This window comes from Grampus griseus, assembly GCF_964374135.1.
Source record: "Grampus griseus genome assembly, chromosome: 1".
NCBI classification, from domain to species: domain Eukaryota; kingdom Metazoa; phylum Chordata; class Mammalia; order Artiodactyla; family Delphinidae; genus Grampus; species Grampus griseus.
The window spans coordinates 158,940,921-158,966,899 of NC_139017.1; the positions used below are offsets into that span (position 1 = coordinate 158,940,921).

The 25,979-nt window shown below is 40.4% G+C and overlaps 1 protein-coding gene and 1 pseudogene across 13 annotated transcripts in view; one reads left to right on the top strand and one right to left on the bottom strand.

The window, feature by feature from the left end:
- Nucleotides 1-880: 880 nt before the first annotated feature.
- LOC309833205 (large ribosomal subunit protein uL30-like) lies at nucleotides 881-1,601 on the bottom strand (annotated as a pseudogene). Its single transcript has one exon. The product of its transcript is annotated as a large ribosomal subunit protein uL30-like (transcript).
- A 9,846-nt stretch (nucleotides 1,602-11,447) lies between these two features.
- Nucleotides 11,448-25,979, top strand: part of PUM1 (pumilio RNA binding family member 1) — a 127,763-nt gene continuing 113,231 nt past the window's right edge. For 7 of the 12 annotated variants that reach the window (XM_082649907.1, XM_082649912.1, XM_082649917.1 and 4 more), the window contains exons 1-2: nucleotides 11,448-11,505; nucleotides 16,286-16,659. In XM_082649907.1, coding sequence (XP_082506033.1) covers nucleotides 16,297-16,659 — 363 coding nt within the window. In that variant the 5' untranslated portion in view covers nucleotides 11,448-11,505; nucleotides 16,286-16,296. Of the gene's footprint in view, nucleotides 11,579-16,285; nucleotides 16,660-25,979 lie in introns of all 12 variants that reach the window. The other 5 variants (XM_082649915.1, XM_082649916.1, XM_082649908.1 and 2 more) reach the window with 1 other exon arrangement.

The following is a 25,979-nucleotide window of genomic DNA, read 5'->3' on the forward strand; positions in this document are numbered from 1 at the left end:
GCCCCCACTGGCTGCAACTAGAAAAAGCCCATGCACAGCAACAAAGACTCACCGCAGCCAAAAATAAATAAATAAATTCATAAAAAAAAAGAAAGATAATATGCTACCTGTTCTTATTAATTTGGTTTAGTTGAAACTTCTTATTGAAAAATTACAGCAAGGGAGATACACAATTAAAAACCATTAAAAAAAAACACAACACTATTGTTAGAAGTTATTAGAAGATAATAAAAGTTAAATTAAAAAATTAAAGTTAAATAAAAGTTAAAACAAATATATTTAGAAATTTAAAAAGAAACAAATAAATCATGAGTCAAAGAAGAAATCAGGGCTTCCCTGGTGGCGCAGTGGTTGAGAGTCCACCTGCCGATGCAGGGGACACGGGTTCATGCCCCGGTCTGGGAAGATCCCACATGCCGTGGAGTGGCTGGGCCTGTGAGCCATGGCCGCTGAGCCTGCGCGTCCGGAGCCTGTGCTCCGCAACGGGAGAGGCCACAACAGTGAGAGGCCTGAGTACCGCAAAAAAAAAAACAGAAGAAGAAGAAGAAATCACATTGGAAATAGAAAAATACATAGAACTAAGTTATTATAAAGATATTACATTTAACATTTGTAGGATGCAGAGAAAATAGAGTCTCAAGGGAAATGTATGGCTTTAAATGTTTGTATCAGAAAATAATAAAAGATAAAATTAATGAACTAAATGTAAAAGAAAAAATTGATAAAATAAACCTAGAAACATAAGGATGTAATAACCAAAATAATTAATGGTAGAAATCAATGAAAAAGACCCAAAGTAAAAAAATTGTTTGCTTTTCAATTTGAAATCAGTCACTTTTTATTAACTGACTAGATTATAAAAATAATCATGGTAGACACCTTAGTTCATCCTTCTAATAAGCTTGTTCATCTGGTCTTCTCTGTTGCCAGCAACTCCACATTCCAAAATGGGTGGTCTTTTTCTTCATTCTGCCTGTCGGAGAAGATAATTTGAAGGGCTGGAAGAAGTTGTTTGCTTCTTTGAAGTGTTTTCTAACAGTATAAATCTCATGAATCAGATCCTCCATTCAGATGATTACAAATATACCAAGACATCAAGCAATCAATGTGTTAATATGTCAGGGCAATTCACTTCTTGTTGATTTTGCCATAACTCACATTTGTAGATCAATTCATTTACTGACTTCAAATTCTGGTACCCCCAGGCAATACATGGTTCCACAATCCTCACAGTGTTAACCTGAGCTCAAAGAAGGTGCTATTGAAGATCCGGCGAAGGCAAAGAACCTGAAATTCCTTGCGGACATTTGAGCTCATACCACTGATACTGATGACAAATGCCAATTTGGGTTTCTCAGGTAGATAGAAGTTGCCAGCTGTTCCTGTCATCCTAGCCATTCAAATCTCAGTCTGTACGTCTGCCTATATTCCTTGTGATAGTACTTAGCTTTTTTGTAAGGTAAGCTTCCTCCTCGCATTTCACAGCATTTTTGGGGCAAACTTCTTTTTTAGATGCTTGATCAGCAGCTCTGTAAAATTCCTTCACTCTTAAGGGCTTCTGACACAGCAGGAAGCTTTTTCTCCTTTTCTGCACCCTCCATGGTTCCAGATGGAAAAGAGGAAGAAAAAATGTCTTTCTTTTTAAAAAGCTAACAGAGTAAACACATCTCTTGTGAGATTTAATGAGAATAGAAAGAAAAGCACAAATAAATAATATTGTAAATAATAAAGGGGCTATAACTACAGAGAAAACTTAGATTTAAAAGATATTAAGAGGGGCTTCCCTGGTGGCACAGTGGTTGAGAGTCCGCCTGCCGATGCAGGGGACACGGGTTCGTGCCCCGGTCCGGGAGGATCCCACATGCCGCGGAGCGACTAGGCCTGTGGGCCATGGCCGCTGGGCCTGCGCGTCTGGAGCCTGTGCTCCGCAACGGGAGAGGCCACAACAGTGAGAGGCCCGCGTACCACAAAAAAATAAAATAAAATAAAAGATATTAAGAGAAAACTGTTGTAAACTTATGCCAATAAATTTCCAAATTTATATGAAATGAACAACTTCCTGGCAAATATAACAATTAAAATTGACTCAAGAAAAACCCAAATGGCAAGTAATCTTATAATGATTAAAATTATACTCTTTGAGAATTTATCCCAGATAAATGAAAATTATGTTCACAAAACAAAACATCTGTACACAATTGTTTATAGCAGTTTTTCTTGTAATAGCCCAAAACTGGAAACAAGCAAAATGTCCTTCAATGGTTGAATTCAATGGTTCAGCAATACCACTGAATACTAGTTAATTCAGCAATGAAAAAGAACATTGATACATGCAACATGGATAGAACCGAAGGGAATTATGCTGAGTGAAAAAAGCCAACCTCGAATGGTTACATACTGTATGACTCCACTAATACAATATATATATTTTTAAAATTCTTCATTGAATCTATTTATTTATTTTCGGCTGCATGGGGTCTTAGTTGCGGCACGCAGGCTTCTCTCTAGTTCTGGTGCGTGGGTTTTCTCTTCTCTAGTTGTGGTGTGCAGGCTCCAGGGTATGTGGGCTCTGTAGTTGTGGCGTGCAGGCTCTCAAGTTGAGGTGCATGAGCTCAGTACTTGCGGTGGGTGGGCTTAGTTGCCCCGTGGTGTAGGGATCTTAGTTCCCTGACCAGGGATCAAAACTGTGTCCCCTGAATTGTAAGGAGGATTCTTTACCACTGGACCACCAGGAAAGTCCCAATATAACATTCTTGAAATAACAAAATTACAGAGGTGAAGAACAGATTAGTGGTAGCCAGCAGTTAGAAAAGGGGTGGGGGGAGGAGTGGTTATAGCTGTAAAGGGGAAGTAGGAGGATCATTGTGGTGATGAAATAGTTTTGTACCTTGATTGTGGTGGTGGTTACACCAGTCCACACATGTGATAAAATTGTATAAAAGTGTACACCCATACACCCAGAAATGAGTGCATGTAAAACTGGTGAAATATGAATAAGCCATGTGGGTTGCTCCAAGGCCAATCTTCTGGTTTTGATATTGTACTATAGTTATGCAAGATGTTACCATTAGGGAAAACTGGGTGTGAAGGGTAAAGAGGATCTTCCAGTACATTTTTTTGCAACTTCCTGTGAATCTATCATTATTTCATAATGAAAGGTTTTTAAACATTGGAGCAGTAAACAACTTCCAACAAAGAAAACACCAGGCCCTGATGGCTTTACAGGCAAATTCTGTCAACTTTCAAGCCACAGATTATTCTTATACACAGATCATCTTATACAACCTCTTCCAGAGCACAGAAAAAGAGGGAATACCCACCTCCTGCCAACTCGATGAGGCCAATATAACCTGATACCAAATTCAGATAAAGTTAAAACAGGGAAAAGTTATTACAAATACATTTTACTTGTGAATATAGGTGAAAAGATCCTAAACAAAATATTAGTGAATAATATCCGATAATGAATAAAAGAAACAAATACAATGACCAGGTTGGGGTCATCACAGGAATAATATATATACATGTTAGAGTATCTATAGATGTCATTTACTGTAATAACAGATTAAAGAGGAAAAAGAAACCCATATAAACATTTCAATAAATGCAGGAAAAGTATTTGACAAAATTGAACATAAATTAGAAATAGAATGGTAACCCGAAGAAAGCACCTATAAAAAACATACAATAAATGTCATCATAAATATGGAAGCTTTAAAAGCATTCCCTTTAAAATTATAAACCTGATACACATGCCAACTATTGCTATTTCTACTCAACAATGTGATGGATGCCCTAGCCAGTGCAATAAGAAAATAGTAAGAGGTTCGTGGCATAACTATTGTAAAGGAAGAGATAAAATTGTCATTATACTCATATGACATGATTATTTTCATTAAAAACACAATAATCTCTAGACAATTTACTAGAGTAATAGAAGAATATTGCAAGGTAGTTGATTATAAGGTCTGTATACAAAATTGCCAATTGCTCTTCTATACACCAGTAACTTCATATGATGTAATTATAAAAAGAAAACATTAAAATAGCAACAGAACTATGACACAGGAGTAAATCTAATAGGGTATAAGATCTTTAGATACAAAATTATCTAAAAGTATAAGAAAAAGTTATAGGGACTCTCCTGTTGGCGCAGTGGTTAAGAATCAGCGTGCCAATGCAGGGGACACGGGTTCAGGCCTTGGTCCGGGAAGATCCCAAATGCCGCAGAGCAACTAGACCTGTGCGCCACAACTGCTGAGCCAGCGCTCTAGAGCCCGTGAGCCACAACTACTGAGCCCACGTGCCACAACTACTGAAGCCCGCGTGCCTAGAGCCTGTGCTCTGCAGCAGGGGAAGCCACCTCAGTGAGAAGCCCATGCACCGCAACAAAGACCCAACATAGCCAAAAATAAATAAATAAAATAAATTTTAAAAAAAGAATTAAAAAAAATGCAATACATAAAAAAAAAAGAATCAGCCTGCCAATGCAGGGGACGTGGGTTCGAGCCCTGGTTGGGGAAGATCCCACATGCCACAGAGCAACTAAGCCCGTGCGCCACAACTACTGAGCCTGCACTCTAGAACCTGTGAGCCACAACTATTGAGCCTAAGTGCCATAATTACTGAAGCCCGTGTGCCTAGAGCCCATGCTCCACAACAAGAGAACCCACTGCAATGAGAAGCCCACGCACCACAATGTAGAGTAGCCCCCGCTCGCCGCAACTAGAGAAAGCCCGTGTGCAGCAACGAAGACCCAACACAGCCAAAAATAAATAAATAGAATAAATAAATAAAATTGTCAATATATACTTCCTTCCAATACTGTTTTTGTTCTGTCCCACAAATTTTGACACACAGTGTTTTCCTTATTATTTGTTTCTAAGTTATTTCCTTTATACTTTTTAAAAAACACAGTGGTTGCTTAAAAATGTAATCTTATAGTGTCCAACTTATAGAATTTGTAGTTTTCAACAATAAAAAGGTTTTAACTTTCACATCTTATGGTTGGAGAACATGGTCTATATGATATTGATTTTTTGGAATTTGTTGTGGCTTCCTTTATAGTATTATGCATGTTCTATTTTTAAACATTTACTATGTATGTTTAAAAAGTATGATTTTCTGTTGGTTGAGAATAGAATTCTACATATAGCCAGTAAAATGAGCTTTTTGTGTTGTTCAGATTTTTTTTAGGCCACTTGGTGCTTGGCTTGTGGGATCTTAGTTCCCCGACAAGGGATGGAAACCCAGGCCCCCTGCAATGGAAGCGCAGAGTCCTAACCTCTGGACCACCAGGGAATTCCCAAATCTTTCAATATTTATTGGAATTACTCTTAAGACTTTTTTCCTGCTATGTTATTTTGTATTTCCTATTTCCTATGTAGTAAATAGGATTGCGTGTATATATATATATATATATATATATATATATATATATATATATATATATATTGTACTTTGCATGATGAGGTTTTCTTCTGCTAGCTTGAAAGTTATAAATGCTATTTTATTTTTTGGGAATTGCCTTAACCTTAAAACTCATACTCATGTTTATTTAATTCCTATCAGTTTCTAAAATCTATCTATACTGACATCTCCTAACAAGCCAGTGCTGTTACATCTTTTTCATATGCCATCAGATTCCTCTGTGAGGTCATTTATGGACGTATTGTCTAGAACTTTAGTTCTGGGATTTTATTAATAAACTTTCTAATTCTTTTTCTTTGGTATTAGCTTTTCTTTTTCTCTCTTTCTTCCTTCCTTTCCTTTTTTTTTTGGTCAAAACTATACTTTGCTTCCTCCATTTCTCGCATGTATTGAATTTGCTTCAGTTTTGTTTTCATTAAGGCTTTCCCACTTCCCTGATTTGACCCCATGTCTCTGGAGGATGGGTGAAAAGACAGTCACCATCCTCTCAACCCTCACTGACATACCAGTTTTAATTTTCCTCAGGTTTTTCTTATTTATAATTCATAGTGCTTCTTGACTCTGTGGCTTTATTTTTTTCATTAGTTTTGGTAAATTAGCCCTTTCATGTCAAGTATTTCGTCTGCCCCACTCCTTCCTTCCTGTCCTTTCAGTTTTCCAGTGCCCTGTATGTTAAACAGTCTCATTCTCTCCTCTGTAACGCTATCCTTTCTCTCTTTCCTACCGTTTTTGCCTCTTTATGTTTCATTCTGGATATTTTCTTCCCACATCTAAATTTACTAATTCTCTCTTCAGCAGTGTTTAATCTGCTGTTAACCCCAATCCATTGGGTTGTTAATTTCTATTATATTTTTCTGTCATAGAATTGGCTTTTGTCTGTAATTTCCAGTTTTCTGTCAGAATTATCCATCTTCCATTATCTTCTTGAACAAACAAACAATTTGATGACTTCAATATGAGGTTCTTGTGCATGCTTTTCAATTGTCTTTCGTTGTTGTTATTTTTTGTTCATGTTATCTTGTCTCCTAGTATGCGTGATTATTTTTGTTTGTTCACTGAATATTATATTTGCATAAGTGTTCATAAAAATAATTTGAGGCCTAGATAACGATATCTTTAGAGAGGATTCACTTTGTTTCCTTTTCTTTTTTTCCTTTAAAGACTTTTTTAATGTGGACCACTTTTTTTTTTTAAGTCTTTATTGAATTTGTTACAATATAGCTTCTGTTTTATGTTTTGGTATTTTGGCCATGAGGCATGTGGGATCTTAACTCCCTGACCAGGGATCGAACCTGCACCCCCTGCATTGAAAGCCGAAGTCTTAACCACTGGACCGCCAGGGAAGTCCCTCACTTTGTTTTCTGCCAGGTTCTTGGGCACTGGCACTCTGGGATCACTTTAAGACAATTTCAGTGTTTGAGATGTTTTGAAGTTGAGTTTCAATCTTTGTAAGAGCTTGTCTACTCTATTCACCTTTGCTTTTAGGGTACAGTCTGTTGGGATCCCAATCCAAAGTGAGAGCTGTTTACTAGGTGCTTTCTCTCAGCAGGTTCTGGACTCCAATCTCTGTTCTGCTAAGTACCCAAGGCTGTTGTAAGCATCATTCTGTCTCTTAGCTACCTCTCAGGAAAACTACGTCTCAAGAAATGCCCCACCCGGAAAAGTAGTCCTAATTATGGGGCTTACATTCCTCAATCTCTCTCCTTTCCCAGATCCTGGCTCAGTAATTCTTCACTAACTTGTTAACTTTCCAATGATTTCAAGAAGAGATTTTCAGATTTTTCCAGTTTTCTAGTTTTCCTCAGTGGGAGAGTTGATCGGAATTACTTAGTCACCAATGTTAGAAGCCCAAACCCTCCCTCCCTCCTCTGTTCCTATGGGAAAAGCACTCTAATAACCAAGATTTGCTAAAAAACAGAATGACAATGGAAATGTTAACAGTGTAACAATTACCCAAGTACCAAAACAAAGAGTGGAAGTGCAACCCAAGGTAGAGTCTACAAATATACAAAAACACAAGTGTAACACAGTTGAAAAAGCAAAGCAAATCGACACTGATAACAAAGCATCTTTCCAGAAAATTGGGGGTGTCCCAACTTTGCTTGAGAATGCTTTATATTCAGTTTACAAATACAATATTATAGTAACATTTATCACCCAATAGCAGTTGGCTGTAAGAGAGTGAAAGTCTGTGGAATTGAACAGCATTTGTCCACTCCAGGATTTGTTCTCAGCTGTCAGCATGGCCAGTTTGCTGACTCACTGGTGAGCCTCAGACCATACGTGGAGAACCACTTCCACCCGAAGGAAGAGGTAACATTTGAAATTCTTGAACAAAGACATTCTTGAATGGCCTTCACTAAATGTTTCTGTCTGAGATCTCTCTTTGTCTGATTAGGTTACAATGGAATGGATTACTGATTAGATTAGAACACTCTTCCCAAATCCACCCTAATCCTCATCCCAGGTCAGTTTGATTAGATTCTTGGTTTTTGAAAACTCCCAAAGATTGATTACATTATCTGTTATGCATGGGTTTAATCAGTTGAATTGTGGAGATTTTCAAGATTTAGGGATGATTTCGACAGCCTCCTGAACAGACAACTCTCAGCAAATAGCCTCAGATAACACACTTGGATAAATACTAATCTGGTTCCATAACCTCCCAAGTCTCAGTTTTCTCATTTTTATTTTAAAAAATTAATATCTATTTGTTTATTTTTATTTTGGCTGCACCGAGTCTTAGTTGTGGCATTTGGGTTCCTTCATTGTGGCATTCGGCATCATTAGCTGTGACATGCAGAATCTTTTCAGCTGGGACATGTGAACTCTTGAGTTGCGGCATGCATGTGGGATCTAGTTCCCTGACCAGGGATCGAACCCAAGCCCCCTGCATTGGGAGCGTGAAGGCTTAGCCACTGGACCACCAGGGATGTCCCAGTTTTCTCATTTTTAAATGGGAATAATAATGTTGCTCATATCATAGGTATTTGGGGTGTTTTAAATGAAATAATGTATGTAAAAGTCTTACAGTGCATGGCACACAGGTAAGCATTTGATAATAGGATGTCTCATGAGTTTGTTGCAGGTGATGTTGGGATAGAGTTATTTTGGGGGCCTGGCGGGGGCCTAAGGTTTTTTGAGAGCAGTTCCTTAAGGGAAAGCAGGGATGGCTGGCTGGTATTCTGTTGGGCTTTGGAGAGGCCTGGATGGGGTGTGGTACCACATGACTGTGGCTAAACTGATAATGGAATCTCGGACTGAGTAATGAAAGCTAAAACTTAAAATTGAGCTAATCATGGATCTCAGAATGACATCATGGAGCACAGAGCCTGGTAAAGTTCTGGAAATTTTGTAATTTTCTCATGTCTGCTAAGTTTCCTCCTCTTATATGTTTTTCTAATATGGCTACTCAGCGCATTCCACTGTCCTGGCCCCATGGGGCTAAATGCTTTATCTGCTTTATTTCATTTACTGCTGTTATATTAACTTTATGTTCCGTGGGAGAAAACTGGAGGCTCAGAGAGGTAAGGAAGTAATTTCTGGTCTGGCTTAAGAGCTGGGATCTTTGAATACAACATATTACTTTTAGGACCATTGGATTTGAGAGTTGTCACTCTAAATGGCTGTTGAATTCATTCATTTAACAAACACTTAATAAACAATGACTCTGTGCCTTGCACTAAGCTGCTCTCTGGGGATTCAGAAAGGAATACAAGACTACAACTACAATAAAACAGCTACATTTATTGAGTGCTAATTCTCTGTCGGGCACTTTATATATGTTAGTTTATTTAACTGTTGTAACAGTCCTGTATGTACCTTATTTTGCAACTGAGGGTGCTGACACTCAGGAACTTGTCCAAGGTCACATAGCCTGGAAGTAGCAGATCTTTAACTTCCAAGTCTTATCTTCTTTTTCAGAAATAAAAATCTCACCCTTTTATCTTTTAAATAAAAAATAACATAAAACAGTAATATCTCCTCAAACAATATAAACAATGTGAGTGCTGATTTTCTCACAAAACTTGCCAAAACACGGTGTTAATGATCATTTAAATTTTTGCCAGTGTATTTAATAGATGAAAATATATTTCAAAGTTGCATTTCTTTTTATTATTCACTTTTTCTTATTTTTATAGCTTTAGTGAGATATATTTCTTTCTTAAAATATTTATTTATTTATTTTTGGCTGAGTTGGGTCTTTGTTGCTGCATGCAGGCTTTCTCTAGTTGCAGCGAGAGGGGGCTACTCTTCGTTGCGTTGCGTGGGCTTCTCATTGCAGTGCCTTCTCTTGTTGCCACGCACGGGCTCTAGGGTGTGCAGGCTTCAGTAGTTATGGCTCGTGGGCTCAGTGGTTGTGGCGCAGGGGCTTAGTTGCTCCGTGGCATGTGGGCTCTTCCGGGACCAGGGGTCGAATCTGTGTCCCCTGCATTGGCAGGTGGATTCTTAACCACCAGGAAAGTCCAGATATATTTCAAATAATATAAACTTCACCATTTAAGGTGCACACAGTTCAGTGGTTTTTAGCATATTGTCAGAGTTGTGCAACCATCATTATAATCTAATTTTATTTGTTTATTTGGCTGCTCTGGGTCCTTGTTCCCGCGTGGGGGATTTTCAATGGGGCATGTGAACTCGTAGTTTCGGCATGTAGGATCTAGTTCCCTGACCAGAGATCGAAGCTGGGCCCCCTGCCTTGGGAGCGGGGAGTCTTAGCCACTGTGCCATCAGGGAACTCCCGGTTATCTATTTTATATACAGCAGTGTGTATGTGTTAATCCCAAACTCCTAATTTATCCCTTCCCCCCCTTCCGCTTTGGTAAACATAAGTTTGGTTTCTATGTCCGGATTGCTCTTTTTTAACTGATTAGAGAATTTCTGTATTTATCATGAAGATTAGCCATTTGTCTACCACAAGTATTACAATATTTTAAAGCTATTTTCTCGCTTATTCATTGATGGTGGCACTCTTACTATATAAATGTTTAATTTTCCTTCAATTTTTAAAGGGATGTATTGATTTTGATTCATTATAAACATTTCCCCTCTCTAATTAGAAAGCTTTCTCCCCCTATATCCTCTTGTGGTCTTTTATAGTGTTGTGGTTTGCTTATGTTTTCAATCCATCTTGGGTTTAGTTTTATATATAATAACTATATCTTATGAAATACTACTGATTTTGAAAAGTCACTTTCATCAAATGGCCATTTTCTATTTCTATTCATTTTCGGAACTGGACAGAATGACAACAGGTAACACTGAATGAGTGCTTACAAACAAGGACAGCTTTGAATCTTTGATTTGGGTTTAATGTTCTGCTATCTCCATCTTGAAATTCATTAACAATTTTGAACAAGGGGGCCTCACACTTTCATTTTGCGCTAGACCCCGCAAATTCTATAGTGGGCCTATTTACAAGTACCAGGCACTGTACTAAGCATTTCACATTATTAAATGGAATAATAAGCCATATTATCCACTTAATCCTCAGGGCAGAGTTAAGTAGCAATTCTCATTTTCCTTTTCATTTTACAAATGGGGCAATGGAAGCAGGAAGATTAAGTAAGTCCACAGAGCCAGAAAGTTGCAGCAACGGGGTTTGAACCCAGCTCCTGTCCCGCCAGAGCCTTGGAATAAGCGTCCATTAATCCTGCAGGCCGTTACAATCTGGAGGTGAAATAGGGAGGGCGCGGAGGCGGGTGGCGCCTCGGCTAAGGTCACTACCCTGACACCGCGTGCCCAGCTCCGTGCGGTGCTGGGCCGGGAACCGGTCACCGCGGGCGCTCCGGTGTGGGCCCGCGGGACTCCTCCTGCTGCCCGCGGCGGCCCGCGAGGGGACGGCGCGCGCTCCCCTCGCGGGCGGCCACTCGCGCGCGCAGCGGTAGTGTTGCCTGCGAGTTTCCCAAGTTCACACAGGCCCTGGGTTGGCATGGCAACCAGGCAACCTGTTCCACAGCCGCCTGCCTTCTCCACACATGCCGCTGCCAAAGCCAGGGCCGGGGCCCGAGCTTATCCCATGATGCACAGCGCCAGCCCAGTCCCCAGTGGGCCGCCATGTTGTCGGAGTGAAAGGTAAGGGGGAGCGAGAGCGCCGGAGAGAGAAGATCGGGGGGCTGAAATCCATCTTCATCCTACCGCTCCGCCCGTGAGTACCCGCACCCCGCCAGCCCCAAACGCTGCTCCGGACCCCCAGCGAGCAGATTATCCCTTTGTATTGGTGTTTGAGAGCGGCTGGGGGGGTGAGAAGGGCTTTGGAAAAGCCGCCGGGGCCCTGGCTGAGGCTTCTCACTCGCTGTTCCTCGTACATGTTTTGGAGTCAGCAGCAAGGCCCCTATTGTTATCAAAGGAGGGAGGGGGTGGGGAGCTGGGTCGAAGCGAGGAAAATGCCGGGGGTTTAGGCCCGGGCCCAGGGCATAGACGTGTCTCTACATTTCTGCTCGGCCCCGTTGGAGCCCCTGAAGATTGATGTTGCCATTCGGGTTGCTTTTTTGATGGGTTTGCGAAGCCCCGAGTCTTCTGTGTGGCCATGAAGTGTAATTCTGTGCCACTCAGGATTTCTTCGACTTCTTGAGCTTCCGTGGCAGCGCCGAAGCAAGAGGAACAATAAATCGCTTTAGAAGCAGCCGTGGCCCTCGTCTGCAGACGAGACCCACCACGGGGGAACTTTGCGATCCTTAAATGTGGAGAAGTAGGCGATCAGGAAGTTTCAGATCGCTTTTTAGGCTCCTGGGTACTTGTGGCCTTTTGTTTCTGTGAGAGCTTGTTTTTGGTCGGTTCTTCCTCTTTGAGCCTCCTTGTGTTGGTGCGTGTCTGTCTTAACTCTAAGAAGCGTTCATGCCTTCGTAGTAGGTAAACAGATACACAATACTAGATAGTTTTTAGTCCTCATGGACGTCCTTGGTAAACCTAGATCGTTTAATACTTGTCGGTACCACTCCCACGTCAAGTGAGGAATACACTCCCGTACCGCCCCCCCCGCCACTATATTCCCCCCTCCCCCACATTATCAGGAAAGGTTTTATCCTCCCCGTAAGTTGAAGGGTTGTTACTCTTCATTGTCCAATTAAGAGAACACTGTTCTTAGTTACATCAATTCGTTCACTTCCTTCTCTGCCTGAGATTAAGAATGGGATTTTATGAGGCTTTTTTGGGATTCTCTTTTAAAGTCAGTTATTGCTGAAATCATAGGTTTGTGGTTTTAGCTTTTTGTTTGTTTTATGAAAAAAAATCAAAACTCACCAAGATAGACGTGGGTGGCTCCCGATGCAGTTTTAGTAAGCAAAATAAACATTTTGACCCGTTGCTAGTTTTAACTTTATAAAACACTCTTGGGTGCTGTTTATTCTTTATCTGGATTTTTGGGAAATACTGGATTCTGAACTGAGCATTTTGCCTTAGCCACAATTGGATTCATTTTGTTCAAGGCCACGGCTTTTTGAAGTTGTGTTTGAAGCTTAGTTTGGGTTTGAGATGAACTGCTTTAAAATAAATTTATGACCACAGAATTTTTTTTTTTCCAGTGTGGTAAAAATAAACACCTTTTAAACCACAAAGAATTTTAGTAAATAAAAGGTGAGCAGTGGAGATAGATTAGATCATGTTCCTTTGTTTGAAATAAAGCCTATTAGTGATATTAAAACAAAACAAAACAAAAACAACTTTGGTGTAAACAGTTTGAAAACTGTGGAAAACTAGAATCAGCACTTATTTTTAGTTGCTGAAAAACTTATTTTTATAATGTACCATTTGTAAAAAAGAAAAGTCACATTTCAGGTGCTAACACATAACTTTTTAGTGGGTTTGAGAGTTCTTTAAAAGGCAGCAATTTAAATGTTTTCTATTATTTAAGTGACTGATTTCTTAATTTTTATGTTGTGGTTGCCAAGATATTACAAAACTACCCAAGACACTTGTTAATTGCTTAGGTATTTGCTCACTTTCAAAATGTCCCTTCTGCCAGGTTTTCTCTTGTTTGAGAAACTGCCTTGCCTCATTAGGTAAAGCAGGAAGTCTCAGGGGATACAGATAGCTTTACAAAAGCCAATTGTTTCGTTTGAACATTTTTATAGAACCCTCCCTCCGCCTCCCCCTCTCCCCCCCATGCCTTGATAGAATGAAGTTGTGGTCGGGTGTGTTTCAGTGGTGAATACCTTTTTCATTCGGAAGTTCTTTGTTAAATAAGTATTACGGCAAATCTTTACAGCAAATCTTTTATTTCAGAAAAGGTTGCATTTGCTATTTTAGGAATCTGCTTAGGGACTGGAGCTCCATTGCTTTAACTGGTGGGAACTGAATTCCTTGGGCCTCAGCATGGTGACTTTGAATTTACCAAAAACTTTTATATCTATTATTTTGATTAAAAAAAAAAACTTGTGAGTCACAGAGAAAGAATTTCTTTAATTTTCTAGATGAGGAAACAGGTTCAGGGAGGTTGTAGTTTAGTGGTAAAACTTTAGTTTTAGGATTCCTGGTTAGCTCTACAACAAAGACGGTTTGATACTCCCTTGTGGAAGAAAATGGGACTGGCTACTATTGGTAATAAGAGGGCAGTGAGTTCTTTTGAAAATCAAACAGGAAGGCATTAGGCTGGTTAGGACTTTGCTAGTACCAATGGTAAACACAGCTATGACTTTCCGGTTTTGGTATTTAAGCATGAACATGATTCTGTTCATGAAAGCAGAAACTGAAGTCCAGAAAGCTGGACTACTCCAGTATGGTTCTGATGGATTGGAATTGTTAACTGAAACTAGGCATTTCCAAATTAGGCTTTGAACAAATTACAAATCTTCTTACTCCTGTCTTCAGAACATGAATTAGTTGTGAGAAGCGAATGCTTCTTTATCAGGATGTTTGTTCTTTTTTTTTTTAATTTTATTTATTTTTGGCTGCGTTGGGTCTTTGTTGCTGCGTATGGACTTTCTCTAGTTGCGGCGAGCGGGGGCTACTCTTTGTTGCGGTGCATGGGCTTCTCATTGCGGTGACTTCTCATTGTGGTGGCTTCTCTTGTTGTGGAGCATGGGCTCTAGGCACGTGGGCTTCAGTAGTTGTGGCACGTGGGCTCAGTAGTTGTGGCTTGCAGGCTCTAGAGTGCAGGCTCAATAGTTGTGGTGCACGGGTTTAGTTGCTCCGTGGCATGTGCAATCTCCCCAGACCAGGGCTCGAACCTGTGTCTCCTGCATTGGCAGGCGGATTCTTTTTTTTTTTTTTTTGCGGTACGCGGGCCTCTCACTGTTGTGGCCTCTTCCGCTGTGGAGCACAGGCTCCGGACGCGCAGGCGGCCATGGCTCATGGGCCCAGCTGCTCCGCGGCATGTGGGATCTTCCCAGACACGGGGCATGAACCTGAGTCCCCTGCATCGGCAGGCGGACTCTCAACAACTGCGCCACCAGGGAAGCCCACAGACGGATTCTTAACCACTGCGCCACAAGGGAAGTCCAGGATGTTTATTCTATACTGAGAAATAGTTTAATAGATTTCTTATAAATCTTTTGAGTCTGTTTTTGAAACATCACTGTAGGGCTAAAGAGAGATAAGGCATTTGTAGCAGTGGACTGTTAGGTTGATAGCCTTGAAATTAGACTCTAGTGGCTCTGGACAGGTATGTTCTAGTTGGTAACTGATTATTTTGAAGGATTTTTTTTTTTTTCTTAAGCACCCATACATAGGCTGTTCTATGTTTTCTACAAATGTAGTTTTTGATTTTAAGAAACATATTAGTAATGTTTCATAGTAACATTTTGGAGTTTCTTTGTTGATCCTTCCAGAGAAGAATAGCAGACTCAAGTGAGAGAAATAGTATCTGTTTTGGTTTACTGGGGTGTGGTAGCAAGGGGGTTGGTAGAAAGAACGAGGCTTGGGTGCATACAGATTTGGGTTTGAATCCCTCCTTCAAAAGCTCACTAGCTGAATGACCTCGGGCACATCACATAACTTTTCCTCCGTACCTTAGTGTTTTTATCTGTAAAATAGGAATGATCAGAAAAAATGTTTGCAATACATTTGCCATACAATTATTATTGTATTGAAGCATTTCTTTTCTTACAGTGATACTTTCTATGTAAGGTGAGGGTTTGAATTTGGTTTGGTCTCATCTCTGACTCTGTAAGAGTCAGAGTACTAATAGAATGATGATGTGATTACAATTATAATTGTAAGTTCTTGGCAAAAATGCATGTACAGCAGCTGAGAAGAAGTTTCAGGCTAGGAACATTCTGTTGCTGTTCTTAGTCAGAGGGCCTTATTTAAGCTTTTTTTCAGAGCATCCCATGAATACATTGGACATTTTAAAGGATCCTTTCGTTTTTGACACTCTTGAGTCGTTGCTAATTATATATGGGGTTTGGTTGGTTTATGTATGTATGTATTTATTTATTTATGGCTACGTTGGGTCTTCGTTGCTGCGTGCGGGCTTTCTCTAGTTGCTGCGAGTGGGGGCTACTCTTGGTTGCAGTGCGCGGGCTTCTCATTGCGGTGGCTTCTCTTCTTGCCACACACGGGCTCTAGGCGCGTGGGCTTCAGTAATTGTGGCTCTTGGGCTCTAGAGCACAGGCTCAGTAGTTGTGGCGCACAGGCTTAGTTGTTTCGTGGCATGTGGGATCTTCCTGGCCCAGGGCTTGAACCTGTGTCCCCTGCATTGGCAGGTGGATTCTTAACCACTGCGCCGCCAGGGAAGCCCGAAGTTTCAGTTTAGAAAATTATGTATGTGTTGCAAAACATTTAGCTGCTTGGTAGAAACTGGTTTTCGATGATATATTGCAAAAGCCAGGGGTCTCATGTTTTTATCTTGGTGCATATATCAAGTTATGTTTTAAAAAAGGCAAATTTTAAACATTTGTAACCTGTTTGTCCTTAGGTGTTGGTGGAATGAGCGTTGCATGTGTCTTGAAGAGAAAAGCAGTGCTTTGGCAGGACTCTTTCAGCCCCCACCTGAAACATCACCCTCAAGAACCAGCTAATCCCAACATGCCTGTTGTTTTGACATCTGGAACAGGGTCGCAAGCGCAGCCACAACCAGCTGCAAATCAGGCTCTTGCAGCTGGGACACACTCCAGCCCTGTCCCAGGATCCATAGGAGTTGCAGGCCGTTCCCAGGACGACGCTATGGTGGACTACTTCTTTCAGAGGCAGCATGGTGAGCAGCTTGGGGGAGGAGGAAGTGGTGGAGGCGGCTATAATAATAGCAAACATCGATGGCCTACTGGGGATAACATTCATGCAGAACATCAGGTAAAAAACGTTCACTATTTCAGCTTTGAAACTCTTTATAATCACTGTCCACTTAGGATATCTACTTTCAGTGAATGTCTTTAAAAGCCTTAATTGCTAATGATTTCATTTGGTCTAAACTAAACAGTCACTTGTTTTAAAGCAGGGGTCCCCAACCCCTGGTCCGCGGACCGGTACCGGGCTGTGGCCTGTTAGGAGCTGGGCTGCACAGCAGGAGGTGAACGGCGTGCGAGCTAGTGAAGCTTCATCTGCCGCTCCCCATCGCCCGCATTATCACCTGAACCATACACCCCCTGCCCCGCCCCCATCCGTGGAAAAATTGTCTTCCATAAAACTGGTCCCTGGTGCCAAAAAGGTTGGGGACCACTGTTTTAAAGGATGATTGTTGTAATGTTGTCACCGAGTCATTTTATCGTTCTGGCGCTAAAGAGCAAATGACCAATTCATTTAAAGAAAGACTTAAGCTTGTTCTAATGTGCACGTTGCATTTCTGAGTATACTATTTTGCTCTTAACATATAATCTTTTAAGGTCTGTTTGAGCTGTTTATAGCCCGAATACATATTTTAGAGCTTTTCCTGTTGGGTGTTGGTGACTTCTGTTTTTAAGATGTTATGGTTGAAAGTAGTAGGAAGTTGATAAAAAATCAGCTGCTCAAGTGAACTGATATATCTCATGTTTTGTATAGAGAGGAGTGGTTGTGGCTTTTAGGTTTTAATCATCTTTGTTCTCTTGTTCTAAGCACTTGTTTTATTTGGTTAATTTTAACATGCTTGCTTTTACTAATCCAAGACCAAAGCTGGAATCACAGCATATTTTACTGAGAAGAGAGTTTAGCTGTGTTTGCTGACTTCCTGATGGTGATGAAAGGGTTAGAATGTTTTCATCCGGCTATTCTTTGGAATTGGGTATAGGTTGAATTTGCAAAGGTTTATTTTATGTTGCCGGTATCTGAGTACTGACCAGCAAAAAGAACTAACGTCTTTCATGAGGCCTCTAGTGCTTCTGTTCTTTAGAAACAAGTTAGTCACACGCACACTTGCAAATCTGTGCTCTCAGTTGTGCTTCCCCTTGACCCTTCCAAGAGAGGCAGCCAGTGTACCACAGTTCTTTACCATAGTAGAAATGGGGAGGTGGAATTTGTCAACAGAAATTTATTGAGCATATTGATCATAGGTCTTTGGTTTATTGGAACAGTCATTCATCAGTGCTACTTCGTAAGCATCTACTATGTGTAGGTGAGCAGTACTAAGAAATATGAGGTATAGGGGGCTTCTTCTTTGGTACTTAGGGCACTTTTTATCTTTCTTATGTGTCTATTACTTAAGGTACTATATTTGTTTCCTGTTTGCTTGGAGTCTTGGAGGTGGGGATCAAATTTTATTCATTTCGGTATCCCAGTTCCTAGAATTTGGCATGTGATAGAGCTTCAGAAGAAAGTTATTGAATGCATAAGCCCCTAATCCTGTGGCCTTAAAATAAAGCTGGGGAGAAAGGACATTGTCGTAAAGAAAAGGGCCTTGGATGCCAGGCTAAGGTTTAATTCAGTAGGCAGCAGGAGTTTTTATTGTGTATGTATGGAGTGGCTTTTATCCAGTGGTGTTTTGGGAAGGTTGAGTTGGCAATAAGAGTGGAGTTGGTGAAGGCTGAGACTAATTGGATAACTACTGTAACAGCCCTGGTGTGAGCAGTGGAAAAGATGGGATGGGACCCAGAAATGCACAGAATTGGTGATTGAATTAGAAAGTTTTGGTCCCTGGGAAAATGAAGTAATAGAGTAAAAGGAATATAGAGGGGAATCTGGTTTGTGGACAAGGTAATTAAATTTGGTAGAATACATGTTGAATTTGAGATGTAGGCAGCTGTGTGTGTAGAGTGAGACCAAGGTGGGAGGTGTTTGGTTTGGATGGTATCTGTCTAGGGGGCAAAGGTGGAAGGCCTGTAACTTTTGCGTTATTTGGCTAAACATTGTTTAAAAATCATGAACGTTGGTTTTTAAAATCTGTATTATGATTTATAAAAGATCTGTAAAATTATAGATATTTTATAATTTATAGATGAATTTGTAAATTTAGAGATATAGATCTGTAAAATCTTGTGTTGGCTTTTCTAATGATGGGCTGATGGGTAAAAGCTGAAAGGAGAATCGAGGTGCTTGGCTTGTTCTTCGCTAGGTGGGCAAGTCAGGCTCTGGGTCAGTCCTTAGCAGAGCTCTAAGATCTAAAATCTGGTTGTGCTGTGCTGTGCTGTGAAGGCTTACTCTGGGCTCTAGTGCTGAGCCACATCATACAGAATCACATCTGACTTTTTGACCAGTTTTATCCAGGTCAGTTAGCAAACCACAGTCGATGTTAAATGGCAAAACCTGTTCATACCAAGGGGGCCTAAACCAGTGACCCAACTTGGAATTGGCACTCATCATACACAGTTCTGTTGGTCTGGATACGTGGTATAATGAACATCCTTAGGGAACTGCATTAGGGTAGTTGCTGTGTTGCAGTGTGGGCCACCCACAAATTACCTCTCCTGTAGTCATCAGAGTGTACTGTAACTTACTGGTTTTGGTGTTGAGATTAACCTCCTGGACTGAACTGTGCTAGGGCAGAGACTGTTTCGTTTTTCATGCCCCTTTCCCAGGAGGTATATGAAGTTTTTGTGTTGATTGAATGAGGGAAGACCACGAAGTTCTTCAGATTTGCACTCAGGTAAAGCAGTGAATCTCAGCTCAGCTGTCCTGCTGAGAAACACATGGCAATAGGTAGTGGCCACTTGTTCAAGCAGCAGTGGAGAGTATAATACAATTGAAGAGTGGGGGGCACATCTCTCTGTGGAGAATCACTGTGCCGAGGGGTCTCAGTTGCAGCACGCGGGATCTGCGTTGTGCCATGTTTAGTTGCAGCATGTGGGATCTTTAGTTGTGGCATGCATGTGGGATCTAGTTCCCTGACCAGGGATCGAACCCGGGCCCCCTGCATTGGGAGCCCAGAGTCTTACCCACTGGGCCACCAGGGAAGTCCTCTGTATTTGTCTTTTCTACCTTAAGAATATAAACATATTAAATATCACTTGTTTTAATACATAAAATTATTGTATTTGGTACAGTTAGAATGAGGACAGTTAAAGTCCTCATTTTTGGGCCAGATTGAGGTCTTTGGAGGGGAGTGAGGGAAAGTAGTACCATGAATTTTTCTTTTCTTTTTTGGCCTGTAAAATTTACTCATAGTAAACAAGACAATGGATGTGGATCAAGATATTATGTATAAAACACTAGAGGGAATTCCCTGGCGGTACAGTGGTTAGGACTTGGCGCTTTCACTGCTAGGGCCCAGGTTCAGTCCCTGGTCGGGGAACTAAGATCCCACAAGCTGTGTGGCTCGGCCAAAAAAGAAAAAACAGGAAAACACGTCTCCCTAAGTAAATAATACTATTTAAAAATGCTGCTTACAAAACTTACATATTTATTTTAACAGTAATTTTTATAACTTCAGATCTTTTCTAAAGGTCTCATCATGTGAAAGCCAGGGTCAGGTCTTTGACTTGTGATTATTTTATTCTCTCATTGTGAAATCTGTTTTCTCTGTAAACTGTTGTGAGATAGTGTGTGTGATGAAATAGGGAAAAAATTTTAAGGTTGATCAGTTGAACTGTGGCCTCTGTACTAGATTTTAAGGGGCAGAGATAGGTTAAAAACTCTGCTTTGGGAGAAAGGAAAGTTAGAGGACAACTCCAGAGTTTTCTTGCTTTTGTTAGTAGTCTTGTGGTGCTAGGTGTTATCAGTATCCACCATAGATTGACAGCTGGTGGGAGATATTCTAGATAGCCAGGCAGAATTCAGTGGATAAATTCTTTGACTCTATTATTTGCACCCCCCCCCTTTTTTTCCCACTTGGTAACGTTGTCTTCTAGTCGTATCCTGACGTGTCTATCCTTCTTAATCTCCGGTAGCTGTGAGTTAATCCTTACACTTTATAATTAATAAATACTATGTCAAACTGGGAGGGAACCCAAGTATTCCCATACTGAGAATCTCCTCATTCCCTGGAGATCTTTTTCTGTTGCCCCTGCTCTTTGACTCTGTTAGACCATTCGTCTCTTTTCTTTCTGGGTAGATTGCTTAGATTCCTCAGCATTTGGGCCAGTGGCATTTAGTTAACATGGTTTAAAGCTGAGTAATCAATGCTTTCATGTTTTTCAATGTTTTCTGTTTCACTTGTACTCTTGGAGCCTTTTTCATTATATTTGGAGTTCACAGAGACTTAAAACGTTACATACTTGCTCAAAAGGATCATCAGCAGGTTTTCTTTGACTATAACTTTAAGAATGATTTTCCAGTGTTAAGGATTAGATTCCAGTGTAAAAAAAAAAGTATTCATTCTCTAATGCTGTGTGATACTAGATTGTATGTGCCTCCGAGATGGCACCTTGCAGCAGTTTATGATATATCTTTGTTTTGTTTCAAAAGGTTTTTGCTGTGGAATTAGGAAAAAAATTTATAGGATAGGTGGTAATGAGATGCAGTAATGGGAAAATAGGTATGTGAGGAAGATGAAAGGGTTGAATGTAGAATTTAGAAATACATACCAGAGTGGTGGGTTATAGAATCTGCTCTGGGTGTGGCCCAAGAAAAGAGGGAAATGGGATGAATCATGAGACTCTTAGTAAGAGAAAAACACAGTAGTTCTCAGGAAGAGGTGTGTTTCAGATTTCAGTTTGGATGTGGTTGAAAGTGCTTTGTAAATCATAAAGTGATATGATATTGTTTTTCATCACAACTCTCTGTACTTGCATACGAGACACATCTTTTGTGCATGTGTCCATTTTCTCTCGGACAACAGCATTTGCTTAATATTTTCTACAGGCTGAACCTGAATTACGGAATTACGCTTCTTGGTATCGTGGAAAAACTTAGAAAAAAAATGTTCTAGCCCTTGCTTAGAATCTATTCACTCTTGGGAAATGACTTAACACTCATAGAGAAACACAGGACTGACAGTTAACACAATGCCAAGAGAGTACTAAGTACTGAGGATAGGGTAAGAGTTTTTGTTGTTGTTGAGGAATTTCTTCCCTAATTTTTACATTCACTTTCTGTATCTTCTAGATGTAATAAAGAGCTGTAAATGGGAGTGTGGCTTCAGCTCAGTAGAATGCTCTGGCATTTTGCTCCCTGCTACGAATATTGTGAGAAGTGGTGGTCAGTGATTGGCAATAGGTTGGGTGAATTTAATATTTGGAAACTTGATTGAAGAACTTGGGCTGAAGGGTGTACATGGCATTGGTGGTAAAACCTGCAGTTGAAGAGGAGTGTTCGTCGTTTTTTTCATGTAATATTTTTTGAGTATTGTTTTTAAATTGCGTGTTAATAGTTTCAGAAGATTTAGCATACGTGGATTTGTCTATTTATTGCCTTTAGTAAATGCTCTTTTATGTTTAAAATACCTTTCTTAGTGTTTCTATGAATCTCATTAGGAAAACTCTTTTAGGTTTGTGGAAATTGGGGGCCCTAAAGATTTTTTTTTAAAAGCATTTCCTGTTTAATTCTTTATTTTTATTTTATTTTATTCTTATTAATTAATTTATTTTTGGCTGCCTTTGGTCTTCATTGCTGCGTGCAGGCTTTCTCTAGTTGCGGCGAACAGGGGCTACTCTTCGCCGCGGTGCGCAGGCTTTTCATTGTGGTGGCTTTTCTTGTTGCAGAGCACGGGCCCTGGGCGCACGGGCTTCAGTAGTTGTGGCACGTGGGCTCAAGAGCGCAGGCTCAGTAGTTGTGGCACACGGGCTTAGGTGCTTCATGGCACGTGGGATATTCCAGGACCAGGGCTAGAACCCGTGTCCCCTGCATTGGCAGGCGGATTCTTAACCACTGCGCTGCCAGGGAAGTCCCTAAAGATTTTTTATACCTGCTTTATTGATATATAATTCATCCACTTAAGGTGTACAATTCATTGGTTTTTAGTATATTCGCAGAGTCGTGCAGCCATCACCACAATCAATTTTAGAACATTTTCATTATTCCTCGCAATCTGTACCAGTAGCAGTCACTCTCCAGCCTTAGGTAGCCACCAGTCTCCTTTCTGTGTCTATGCATTTGTCTCTTCTGGGCATTTCGTATAAATGGAATCATACAGTATGTGGTCCTTTGTGACTGGCTTCTTTCGCTTAACAGTGCTTTAAAGGTTCATCTGTCTTGTAGCATGGATCAGTACCTCATTCCTTTTTATTTCTGAATAATAGTCTGTTTTATAGATATACAGCACATTTTATTTATCCATTTATCAGTTGATGGACCTTTGGGTGGTTTCTACGTTTTCGCTGTTGTGAACAGTACTATTGTGAACATTCGTGTACAGGTTTTTGTCTTGACATATACTTTCATTTCTTTGGGGTACGTAAAGATTTTTAAAGGTACATAAGTCTAATATACAGGCACAAAAATAATGGAGATTTCTTCACTGATGCCGGTGCTTTTTAGAAATAGAGTTTGGAGGTTACTTTATCTACAGCTTTACACCATGGATTGGAATTTTTCCAAGTGACAAGTTTTACTGGGCCTAACGGCAACTTTCTTCTCTATCTATGAAGAATGTGTTTTCAGGTTAACAGCATAAATAAACTTGTTTACAACCCCGGGAAGAGGAATGCTTACATTATAAAGAACAGGTGTTTTCAGGGAGCTCTGTTATTTAGATGTCATGAATATACAGTTAGTTGATCTGCTAATGACAAATAATTTTTCTCTATTAAAGAAAGTTTCCCCAAGGACTTTAACAAGGGAATGGTTCATTAACTTAATCCTAGTTATCATATGTGTTTAAAAGCATCGTATCTGCTGTTAAGTAAAAAATAATCTTTAATTTGCTAAGAATTTATTGATTCAGATTGTCCTTTTTTCCCCCAATTGGCCAAATTAGGGAGCTACTGCTTATTTAGGTCAGAAGCCTAGTGAAATAAAAAACAATGAAATTAATATGTTCTTTCTCCAGAGAAACTTACAGTTTCATGAAGGGAGGAAGGAATTATAAAGAAAGTTGTTTCAAAATGAGGATTTCAGTGAGTGTCTGTATTGAAATGACTGCTAAGATGGGGATGTCGTGTGTTTGGGTGGCAGAAACAAATCAGGTGAGAATAATTTTAGAGATACAGTTCCTTTATTTATTAACTTATTATCTAGAAAATAGGCTGTAAGCTCTGTGTATCCATTAAGAGTGATGTACATGGAAAAAGGACTGTGAGGAAATATGGCAAAATCTTACTTTTATTTATGTGGGAGGGGAGATTATAGGTAATTTGGTTTCTTGTACATTTTGAATTTTTACAAATTTCAAATCCTGAAATTTTTTTTTTTTTTTTGGCTGCGCTGTGTGGCTTGTGGCATCTTAGTTAACCAGGGACTGAACTCGGGCCCACTGCAGTGAAAGTGCCTGGTGCTAACCACTGAACTGCCAGAGAACTTAAACCCAGAAATTTTTATATGTTAAAAAAAGAAAAAAGACAAATTTTATACCTTCTATTAAGAGTTTGGTTTACCATATTGAATGAAAGCGAATTGGTGAATTGATACATTTCCAGTGGAATTTTGGTGTTGGAAAAGATCTTAGGGGCTTCCCTGGTGCACACTGGTTAAGAATCTGCCTGCTGATAAAGGGGACATGGGTTCGAGCCCTGGTGCGGGATGATCCCACATGCTGCGGAGCAACTAAGCCCATGCGCCACAGCTACTGAGCCTGTGCTCTAGAGCCCGCGAACCACAACTACTTAGGCTGCGTGCCACAACTACTGAAGCCCGCATGTCTAGAGTCTGTGCTCCGCAGCAAGAGAAGCCACCGCAATGAGAAGCCCGCACACTGCAACAGAGCAGCCCCCGCTTTCCACAACTAGAGAAAGCCCGCGCGCAGAAATGAAGACCCAACACAGCCATAAATGAATGAATGAAAGAAAAAGATCTTAGAAATCATTTAACTTTTTCCAGTGCAGTGGTTTCCTTTACATTAATTATCTCTGTTTTAATTAAAAGCATGTTAGTGAGTGTGTTGAACTGAGGTTGTTAGGAAGGGTTGAGTGTATCTAATGAGATCTAGAGGTACTTTTATTTTAGTATTGAGTACGTTTCTGCATCTATAAGTTTTATGGACATGTACTCCGTAAGCTGTGTGGCAGAACTGATCTAGTCTTTTTATATATGATTTTTTTTTTTTTTTTTTTTTTTGCGGTACGCAGGCCTCTCACTGTTGTGGCCTCTCCCGTTGCAGAGCACAGGCTCCGGACGCGCAGGCTCAGCGGCCATGGCTCACGGGCCTAGCCGCTCCGTGGCATGTGGGATCTTCCCAGACCGGGACACGATCCTGCGTCCCTTGCATCGGCAGACGGACTCTCAACCACTGCGCCACCAGGGAAACCCTTATATATGATTTGAACCACCAGTAACTCTATGTTGTTTTTTATTATTTCCATTTTATGGATGGGGAAATGCGGGGTCAGAAAAATGAGATGCCGTGTTTTAAGGTGATTAGCGCATGCTCTTTCCACAAGACCAATCTGTTTGGAGACCTTACTGTTCTTCATCATGGAGTAGTCAGCTTATCCATAACACACACACATTGGCCTCTTTTACACATTTTCACACGTTTTAAACTGCACTTGTTGCTCATATATTTATAATTTAGGGACACCAGTAAAAGTTTAGTTTGCACATCTAATTATAGGAGCCCAGTACTTGATGCATAATAGATGCTCAGTAAATGGCATGTTCAAACAGATGACCTTCAAAACTGAACTCATTAGTTTCATTCCCTATATCCTATTTCTGTGTGTGGCATCTCCATTGCAGGCAACCCAGGAATCTTAGATTCCTGCCTCCTGCCTCAAACAGTTCCAAGGTTATATCCGTATTGCCTTATTTGATAGGCTCATATTTCTTGCTTGGACATTTACAGTAGTCTTCTGACTTTTTTTGCACCCTCCCTCTTTTCTTCCTTCTGGCTATTTTCTGTGTTGCTGCCAAATTGTTATTTCTGAAGACACGAATCTGCTTATGTCTCATCCTTGCCTAAATTTTGTTTTTGGCTTTTCGGTTGCTTTTAGGATAATTAACTTTCAATCTCCTCAGCATAGCGTAGTGTACACACTTCGTGTTCTGAGATAGCTTACCTCTCCAGTCTTTACTGGCACTCCACTTCAGCTTTATTGAAGTATCCTAATTTTCTGAACACATGCTATTTTTTATAGTTTGTGCAATTCCTCAATGTAGTTGTGCTATTTTCATTTATATAGTTTTCTCTTCTTGGAATCTCCTTCCTTCCTCATCCACTTAGCTACTTTCCT